This window comes from Plasmodium fragile, assembly GCF_000956335.1.
Source record: "Plasmodium fragile strain nilgiri unplaced genomic scaffold supercont1.41, whole genome shotgun sequence".
Taxonomy (NCBI): domain Eukaryota; phylum Apicomplexa; class Aconoidasida; order Haemosporida; family Plasmodiidae; genus Plasmodium; species Plasmodium fragile.
The window spans coordinates 192,246-203,444 of record NW_012192621.1 but is presented as its reverse complement, the minus strand read 5'-3'; the positions used below and the strand labels follow the sequence as shown (position 1 = coordinate 203,444).

The following is an 11,199-nucleotide window of genomic DNA, read 5'->3' as shown; positions in this document are numbered from 1 at the left end:
AGCCACAAATGCCACAACCACAAATAGTGCAGTCACAAATGCCACAACCACAAATAGTGCAGTCACAAATAATGCAGCCACAAATAGTGCAACCACCAATGCAACAGTTACAAATACCACAATCAGAAATGTCACAGTCACAAATAGTGCAACCACCAATGCAACAGTCACAAATACCACAATCAGAAATGTCACAGTCACAAATAGTGCAACCACCAATGCTACAACCACAAATAGTACATCCTCAAATCCAACAAGAACAAATTCTTTCATCGCGAATATTGCATCCACCAATACATGGAAACGAATTAGATAAAAAAAAAAAAAAGGAAAAATGTAATTTACCTTCAAAGAATAAAAGAAATTATTCGAATGATGATACACTCACTTTAGGGTATCACCCATTAGCACATTAAAAAATAGCACAGTTTGAATCATTTGTTACGCACATTAACACTTAGAGTACTGACAGCCACCGTAAACTAAATTTAGGAACAGATAATTAAAAAATAAGATAAAGCAGGAAGCATGGAGAAAATATTGAATAACATAATTAAAGTAAAAAAGGGTTATATATGTAACATTCTAACATGCGACTTAATGAAATAACATCATTAATAATAAAAAAAAAATACGATGAAACTAATTGCCATAATAAACATATAATAACAAGAAAAAAACAATTAATGTTTCAAATAAAACATAATTTAGCTTGAAATTTTATAAAAGGATGTAGTATAATGAGTTATAACAAAAATATGCACTATAATATCTGTACACACAAATATTAGAGCATAATTATTACATAATTATATATAACAAACAACCTTTAATGTTCATTGTAGCCCATCATAGTAACAAAAAGCTAAATGTGAACAATAAATACAATTAAAAAAAAGAAGACGGCGCACTTATAAAAATGACACATAATTCTAATAGAATTTCGCACATACACAGTACAACTCAAGAAATGATAATGATTATAGATTTCTTTTACGTTTCTACTTATACAAAGTTGTGACGCAATAATTTAGCAATTTAAATGGTATACTTAAACGAAGAATAAATAATATGAACAGAATTATAAACACTATGATATACTTATATAGAGAAAAAAAAAAAAAAAAAAAAAATCATTAACATAATGTGTGTAATTTTTCTTAATAAAAAAGAAGATTTAAAAATTATACTTATATATATTTTACCAAACTAAGAACATAAGTACAATACTCATGCGTAATATATAAGGTAATACCAAAGAGGAAAAAAAATTATGGTTGTTTAAACTGAAACCAAGCTCAAACGAAAATATGAAATACACTCTCAGGATATTTAATGTGGATATTTTATTCAAAGGCTCATTAAGCAGTACAATGTGCAAAATGTTAAGAATGAATTGCTAACTTTAATGTAATAAGCATTAGAAAACATATTCTTAATATTTATTAGATAATTATTCTATATGAACAATTTTTATGCAGATATCAAAATGGTTCACTGATTATGTAAAGACATGATTACTTGTTAACTGGAAGGATTGAGCGCAAAGAAATATTTTACAATATTAGGTACATTGTTTTTCTTCAGTGAATAGAGTATAAAATAAAAATAGCTTATCCAAGAAGTCATACGTTATAATATTTCTTATGCACACAATACGAATAACTTCTATAATATATGAAGTTGTAAAGAAATAATGTATAGACGTGTTTGAAGTATCCATTTAACGCTTGATTATACGAAAACTTTAAAATACTACTAAACACGAAGAAGTACATATTAATTAGATAAAAGAGATTGAAGTTCCTTAATATTTATCATATTTATATTTTTATTATTTGAAAATTTATTACTATGTGTAATCATTTGAGTTTGTCTGTAGCATGAATATATTTGCCATTATTTCAATAAACCCTTCAAAATATTCTGAAGAAATAACTCAAGCCTTTATAATAAAAACATGATTTTGTAATAACAAAGCAATCCCTCTCATGAAAATATTACTTTTGCTAAAAACCTGTGTGCTCTGAATTTTCAATATTTCCTTTCATTAAGCGTTCAGTAAATATGTGATGGATATGGACATTTGTGACATGCTTATTAATACAGGAAATAGTACACATAAAATAAATATTATAATAACAGCAGTTTATTTGTCACACGTTCAAATTACATATCAAAATAACCAGTGTGTTCACAACACTAAATAAAAAATATAGTAACATATAAATATACTCAATTTTTTTTGAATAACGTATACTATGGAGTACCGTAATAAATCCTATGAAATTAAGTACCTGCTGAAATATTTAGACAAATATTATTTGCAGTTATTACTATAATAAATGTATTACTGAAAATTCATAAATTTTTTATTCTAAGTAAACATCTGGAACAAATAATATATGAATGATTTTTACTCACAAAGGATATATATATTTATATATGTATGTAAGCATGTGATTGTAAGACCTATATAACTCCTTTAAAATTCTTTCATATTTTTATCTACCTTTTTCGATTTCGTTAAATTTGATTTGCCTATGTCCATATATATTTTGTTCATAATAAATAAGAGCACAACAAATCATTTAACTCATGCTTCTCCTAATTGAGATATTACTGAGCTTACAAAATTTATACCTCCCCAAGGAGTCCACTAAAAACAATTTCTTTTTTTATGTTAATAAAATGTATAATTTATGCACTATATTTTGGACTACATATTTGTGTATTAGGAAAAAGAAAACATGAAACATTTATTTGTATTTTGTTTTACTGCTCACGTTATAGATATATATAACCTTCACTAAATTATAAGAATATCTGTGTTTTTTAAATATATGACAGCAATAACTATTCAATGATTCGAAAAAATTAGTAGGTTGATCATACTGTAATGATCATCACGAAGTTCTATCTTTTTATACTGAAGCATTCATAGGACACTTTTCTTTAGGACAAAAATTATATTAGTTGTTGCACCAGTAACGATTTCAGCATATTATAGAATACTATGAATGACGGACAAGTCATGTTTTCATTATCTTCTTAACCCATATATTGTTCATTTTCAAAGTAATATAATAGCCATTGTGTACATTTAAACATTTGTCTATTGATCTGTATTGAAATCTCATATTTCTAATAAGTCTATTTTTTTGTATGCTTTAATGATACAATATAATTGCATGTTGTGCTGTAACAAAGTAGTTATATTGAAAGGGTGTCATTAATTATAAGGAATTCATTACTATACAGCACACTTCCTAAATATTGAGCAATATATAAGCTTTCAGTATAAGGGATAATTAAGTATAATGTATCATCTTGAAGCTTATGTAATTATAATTTTAGGCGTAATATAGAAATCCAATATATAGACACATAAATATAATATATACACACTTTTAATTATTATCATTTACAAAAATATGATATATCCTGTTACAGTAACTGCTTTTAAAAGTTAATCAACAATTTTAACATGTTATTAACCGCTTTTAATAATTATCAATTACTATTTTACCATTATTTTTTTTACAATTATTATTTCGTGAAATTAATAACAATAAAAATTGGTTCATATTTAACTATATAATTTGTATCTAATCGAATAATTCTCAATATACTCCTTCATAAATTAATAGATAGCAATTTTACATTACTTCTCGGTAAAGTACTGCGTCAATAAACATTTCGTGTGTTCGTCTTTACTAATAATAAGAAATAAATATTTTTATACATTGTAAAATGACACTGAGCATTCTTATACAAAAAAATTATAACCTGCACTAATCCCCAAAGTTAAAATAGACACTAAATTTTAATAAGTAGATGAAATTGTACAAAAAAAAGAAAAAAAAAAAACAGCATTACGAAATGTAGATTCTCTATATGTTAAGCATCCTATGAAATAAATAGACTCCTATTATAAATAATGGAGCAATTCCTGTTTATTTTATTATGCACATTTACTTATGAGGTGTTACTAGTAATTTCTTCTTTTTTTTCCTTATACAACCATTTAACCATGTTTCATTGATGATACTATATTTAGTTTATTTCGGCGACGTAATATACTAATCCCATATTTCTGTACATGTTAAATAAAAAAGAATTATTAATAGGAAATTTGGTATTCTCAGTAAAGCTTTGATTCGATAAGGTTATTATTATAATAATGTATACCTTATAGCATGGTTTCAAAGAAAAATGCAAGAATGTACATCTAAATTAAGCCTCACATAATTTTTAACAGAAATGAGCGAAATGAATGATGAATAGAATAAAAAAGAAAATAAATTTAAGTGAAAAAAATCATAAACACAAATACTGGTTATTAACAATATATATACAATAATACTGATACGTCAGCAAAACAATATAATTCTCATTGGAAAAATATAATATATAAATTAGTTTTTAACACTTTTTAAAAAATGTATTGTAATTATATTCTCAGCAATAAGCAATTCGTATTTCACATTAAATTCTGAAGCTATATGGATTAATGGAATATTCAATAATCGTTCACTATGATATTAATGTATTCTATAGTACAAAGAATTTACAAATGATGAACAGTAAAAATTATAAGGAAACTTAGATTATTGAGGAAAATATGTAAATTAAATTACAATGCGTTATCTGATTGAATTAAATATTCTTTGGACCTTAAAAAAAAAAGAAAAGACATTCACACCAAGCACTGCTATGAATCCGTTAATGATCAGTAAATAGCTCAATGTTAATTTATTCTAAATGAAAATGTGTAAATTGGAAACTGCATTAAATAAAAGTATATATACATATTCAAATATAATGTGTAAATACAATATGATAAAGAAAAAATTAACAAGTTATTAAACTCTTATTTAAATCTGCATCAATAAAATGAACTTATATAAAGTCAAATTAAAGTTTATAACCTCAATGTTATAGTTAAACACTTGTTCATAAAACACACACATCGAAATTTAAATACCTAAAATACAAAACAAACATGTAGGTATAAATGCATTTTGTAGGAAAAAATCATTATATATCACCTCAAATTATTATATAATATTTTATTGAAAAATAAAAAGAGAGGAATTTTACTGTTTTATATAATAATGTATGTATCGAATATAATTTAGAAAATTTGCTAAATCAATTTAGTCTTATTTTATATTATTATTATTCCATACATTAATACTTCAATTATAAGGAAATTGATCATAGAATCTCGCTTGATGTAAAATAATACTTAACACACCAATCCGTAAATATAGAAAAAATGCGAAAACTCAAAATCCAATAACTGAATCCAGATATACTTTATCACATTGTTCGCCAGAAGGAAAACATACAGTTTATAAATAATTATTTCATATCTAATAACATTAAATATTGCTCATACTACAATATCGAAAATATTTACAAAAAATTTCTTCGCATGTGTAAATTCATATATTTCTAAAAGTGTTTCCATGTAATGGATTTATTCACACATTTTCAGTAATAACATTGGTATATGTTTATTTATTGTATATACACATATATATATAAACATAATACTTAATCATGAACTAGGTAAATTATAATATATAATTAAAATATATGATGTTAAAAAAAATGTTAAACGAGAAAAATAGAAATAAAGTATAAATATAAGAAAGCAATTAAAAATCATAAGAATTAGTTTAAATCACATAAATTCAAATATACAGTATATTAAAATAATTTTTCATGTTATATTATCTTCCTATTTAAAAAAATTCCACTATATATCATACACTCACACAGCTGATATTGCAGGTGATCATATCGTACATTTTAATATATAACATAAATTTAATATATGCCCACCAAATCATTGTCATTAAAACGATACATTACAAAACAAATATATCATGAAAATTTAAATATAAAGGTATATAATATAATTTTATAAAAAATTCAAGGAATTAGCTATATCCAAGAATACAGGTCCATAAATTCATGTTACTTATAACGTATACCAATTCTTTCTATTAAAAAAGCTGGCCTTATATTAGAAATGAAATTAAGCGTCATGTTTTACTTGTACACTTTTTTTATTACGTAAACTTAATTTATTATTACTACTGCTGCTGATGTTTAAACATATATTCTTGGAACATTATAAAACTAGTTCTTTACAGGTAATTGTTTAGATATATTTTATCAGCCTTTTCTAAACTAATTAAGCATAGTTAACTTTGTGTCGTTATTTTCACTACAAGAAAAGGCGGTACAAAGAGTTTCAAAGGGACAATACCTCAATGTGTTATATAATTAGAAATAAATTGAACAGCATTTATAATAATTTAGAGCTTCATAATAATCAATGGAATTTATGTGTACACTTCGTAATTTGTTATACAAATGTACCCCCTGAAGTACTCACAATTTTAGCTACATAAATTATTCCTTTACGTCCAAAATAAAATGGAGAATCATCATGAGCTCTACAAAGCGTAGGTAGCAGTACCTTTTAATTAATGTGTTCGCATGAAATTTCATATAGCTTCAATTAGAATATAATATTTCTCAGCAATGACGTAATGTTTTTTCCGGATGTTCACACTTAAGTACGTGACTACATTACTTACTCAAATTAATAAGAATCTATAAGTGAATTTGTTTTTTTCAACATTTTATTTATAACAGTCATATAAATATTTTAAGAAAATACTATATATTTGGAGAATTATATATTACAAAAATATCATTTCAGAATCATTTGTTGAACAAAACCTGACAATAGCTAGCGCTTACACACCATTAATACGGAGTTGGCTCCAATAAGCATAAATGCAACGATTATTCCTTTCAGTAATACGACTAACTGGAGAGAAAGTATTATTCGAATGAAGACACAAAGTCATACACACATATGAAGATTGTTCTTTGATGCTTCAAGTGAAACAGAAAAATATATAATCATTTAAAATATTTATACACGTATTATGAAGTGTTTTTTTGTAAAATACATAAATGGATAAAGACTTACATTTCCTATAATTTTGTTACTATTTGAAATTTTACAGGACACGAAATGCTAAAGAATAATAGTACATAATTTAATCACACATTTGTAAAATGTCAAATGCTTAAAAAATACCAAGTGCATAATAATAGGACAACATTATAGTTGAGGAAATGTAGAAAATATACGTTGACTCCTAATGAATTAAGAAAAAATGTAATCATCAGTGTGTTCCAGATGGATTGTCATATGACATTTTTAATTTATATGTTAATTCCACTTATAATGATGTTTTGAAGTTTTTTCTTTAAATATACAGTGGTATAGTTTTAATATTAAAAATGGCCGCTGCAATGACACAGGAAGCACCAAGTGTAAAACCTAACGACGAATCCATAGAGGAAGTTAAGAGCACCGTGGCTACCATAATATTGTATATACTAGGCCCTATAATAACGATTTGCGATCAGTCAGTAACTTTCGTTCAAAAAAATATACTATGTCCTCTTGTTGATAATAATGAAAAGCATATTCTATGCTGGAATAAAGAAGTAGCATTTCCAATCTTATTCTTCTTTGCTTCAACTGTTGTTAGTATCATTTATACTATTAGTACAAGAGTAAGGGAAAAATATATTCAAAAAAAATTTATAATATATGTGCAAATTTCATCTATATCATTTAGAAATCTTTATAAAATAAATGTGATAAACATATGTTTTGTTATTCCTCTTTTATTAGATTATTGATATTTTAAAAGAAGCTAATGGTGGCAAGAAGAGCACTAAAAAAAAGAAAAAGAAAAAGAAAAGTAAAGATGAAGAAGAAGACGATGATGAATGTGAATACTATGATGATGAAGAAAATGATGAAAGACAGGTTAAAAGACATATGCTACAACGGCGAAAGCAGAAGAGACAAAGACATAGGGGACAAGTTTATGAACAATTAATGTATCCATCTCCAATGCAGTATGCTCAAATATATCCAACTCCAGTGCAATATCCGCAAGTGTACGAAAACACAATGATATATCCACAAATGCAGCAACAACCATTTGGGCTAACCCCGATGCAAGTGGTACCATATCAACAACCTCAAATGGGAGTTCTACAATATCAGCAACCTCAAATGCAAATTCTACAATATGAACAACCTGAAATAAATGGAATTGAAGCACATACGGAAGAAAGTTATAAGCAAATAAATATCGCAACCAAACCTGAGCATACACAATTGAACGATGGTATATATCATTTAGGTTACAATCCCATGTAGAAGTAACTTAAGGAAAATTAAAAAACAAGTATAAGCTGAATTACTTGATATTGTATATTATCTATCAACGTGTACATTGCGCGTTTAAATTTTATTTGAATATTAGAATAAGAATGAATGAAACAAAAGCAAAAATATTGAACCGCATAATATGAAAGTAATTTAAGTGAAACAAAGTTATAGATGATAACATTTTCGCAAACATATGCATGATATTACAACATTAAGGACAACAAAAAGTATTATTTGCTTTCCGGTGTAGAAATATAAATTAATGATAGTAAAATATAGTACAAAAATTTGTTATTAGATTTAATTAATTCTGCACTTGTTGCGAAATAATGTGCAATGGGTGTCTACTTGATAAAAGCAGTCATTAAAGTATAAAACTGTTAATAAATTATATGAATGAAGAATTTATTTTGATATATTATTTAACGCAATATATTTCTAAAATAATACATTTACAGAATTGTTATGATCAAAAAAATATTACACTATGACATGATAGAGATTCGCTGAAATTTCTTACAACATAAAATATTGCTTAAATTATTATTACATATGTCTTAAACTTACTTGATGTAATATTAAAATAGTGATGCAAAAGTAATTTATTACTACAAAATTTCAATATAAATAGTGAATAAATAGGATACATAATTTTCTATATACGTATAATCCATATTAATATAAAAGAGCAATTAATAAATAATATAACTGTCCCATACGTGTTGATCTTATGAATAGAAGAAAAGAAGGTTATAGTATTATGTATATATGACCTATATAAAATGGGAACGTATTATAAAACAGCTATGTAGAATACATACAATAATAAATAAACTGTGAATTATTGGCATCAAGAATTAATCTGAAGTAACGAATGATTTTATACATTGTAACACTATATTTTTAATGGAATATGATTGATATTTCAAATGTGCCTTATATTATACATGAAGGATAAACCTATGAATAAATTATTTAAGATTATGAATTTCAGTAAATATATAGCATGAGTGAATAATCGCTCAATATATATATATATATATATTAGTTTGTAAAATTCAACTAATATTTTACATATAATGTTGTATAATTACTTCTTAATGTTTTAAAGCTTTAGTTTAAACGAACACTTACACAGATAATTAAGTTGTCATGAAATAATACAGCCACTTATCAAATTATTAAAATTTGCTTTATTTCATATATTATCAATTTCGCTTTCTCTTAGAAGTTGCATATATGTGTGTAGTATACATACATCTTGTATAATTAATATTAGTAAATAAAATGATATACAAAGAAATACAGAGCGTTGTAACGATGACTTAATGGCTATTTCATAAAATCACATATCATTAAACCAAGAAATGTTAGATTATTGTATTAGAAATCTCACTTTACAGAATTGCGTTCAGCTTCATTTTATTAGGATCAACAGCATTTAGGAGAAGGGTGTTATAATATTTGACACGAAGCGAATCAATTATTATTCATTATTAAAAAACTTTATTTGCAATTATTGATTTATATAATATTTTATTAAAGCATTTGTATGTTACTAACATGTGGCAAAATTAGTGTCAGGTAAATATGTTAGGAATGTTTATGTTCATAAGAAATATCCACATAATTTCACACACCTGTATATATAGTTGGAATACTGATGTTATACATAGCTATTTTGGAATGGATATATATATTTTGGTGTTGAGCTATTTTTCAGAAAATTCGTTTTGTAACTGTCATATTTTTTTAATTCATAAAGAAATAAATAGACAATAGAAGTTTAAATAAAATGTATTCTGTTTCTGAAGAATTAAGGTAAATACGAAATATATTTCTTTCAATAAAGAATCATAATGTTACTTATATAGATTAACACAATTAAACATACCATACACTATATTTTTTGCAATATATGCTGAAATAATTATCCATTTAGTTATTTTTTTATATGTAAAAATAAAACTATATAAATGTTAATATTTTTTATTAAATGCATTTTTCAGCGTTCATAGTAAACGCACAAGATTTCCCATTCATTAATTCATAGAAATATTTGCAAACTTTTAGAAGCTAAAGCGTGTTACACATTTTCTATAAGAGCAATTTGTGGAAAAGTATAACGTGCATTCGCATTTTATTTTACTTTGTGCATTCAATTATATATATCATATGAGTATTTATTATGAGCATATCATAATCTTTTTTTCTAATTTCAATAAATAACTGATGCGACGACAAATATTTGTAAGATTCCTATAAATTTCATTATAATTTGCTCTCAGGTGCTTCAAATAATGTACTAATTAGTTTTGTACGTTAAGTAAATTATATCTGTACTACTTTTTTCCTATACATAATATGCTTAAATTTTCTATTTTTCTCCTGTGTTGTCTAATGCAATTACAGAACTTTAGAAGACCTATGACTCTATAAAACTATAATATATAGCAAATTTTTAATATGACTAATTTGTCATAATATACCATGAGTCATAAACATTACACCATAATTCGACATGTAATATAGCGATTGAAATTGTGCAATACTATCTTTATGATGTGTTTCATTAGAGTTTTAATTGTAATTTGGAACTACAATACTCATTCGTTCTACACATTTTTACTTATTACTATTAATTTATAAATAAGAGAACAATAACATTTGTACCATAGTTTATAATTATACAATAGTTATTAAATATATAGAGTGATTAACATTTGTAACTTATTATGAAAACCCTTTATACTGTTGTTGTTATGGTAAATGTAAATAGAGGGATAATGTGCTCGTTTGTAATTTTATGCTTTTGATTGGATTATAGTAGTTATAATTCACTGCTTCTATCATTAATGAGTAATACCTTTAAACTTTTTTCAAGTAAATTGTTTAATTATAGTACATTTTACTTG

The 11,199-nt window shown here is 25.0% G+C and overlaps 3 protein-coding genes across 3 annotated transcripts in view; all 3 read left to right on the top strand.

Annotated features, from left to right (window-relative positions):
• AK88_03554 (uncharacterized protein) overlaps positions 1-316 on the top strand; it is a gene marked incomplete at both ends in the record, with an annotated part of 1,169 nt that extends 853 nt beyond the window's left edge. Inside the window, one exon of the mRNA XM_012481165.1 lies at positions 28-316. Within this exon, the coding sequence (XP_012336588.1) occupies positions 28-316 (289 nt within the window). The remainder of the gene's footprint in view (positions 1-27) is intronic.
• Positions 317-1,310: 994 nt separating this feature from the next.
• Positions 1,311-2,413, top strand: AK88_03553 (uncharacterized protein; the record flags this gene model as incomplete). The annotated part of the gene is made up of 5 exons (XM_012481164.1): positions 1,311-1,384; positions 1,512-1,568; positions 1,933-1,968; positions 2,063-2,188; positions 2,314-2,413. 5 exons carry the CDS (start codon positions 1,311-1,313, stop codon positions 2,411-2,413), a joined length of 393 nt encoding a protein of 130 aa, XP_012336587.1.
• A 4,934-nt stretch (positions 2,414-7,347) lies between these two features.
• AK88_03552 (uncharacterized protein) lies at positions 7,348-8,272 on the top strand (the record flags this gene model as incomplete). The annotated part of the gene is made up of 2 exons (XM_012481163.1): positions 7,348-7,614; positions 7,736-8,272. 2 exons carry the CDS (start codon positions 7,348-7,350, stop codon positions 8,270-8,272), a joined length of 804 nt encoding a protein of 267 aa, XP_012336586.1.
• Between the last annotated feature and the right edge of the window lie 2,927 nt (positions 8,273-11,199).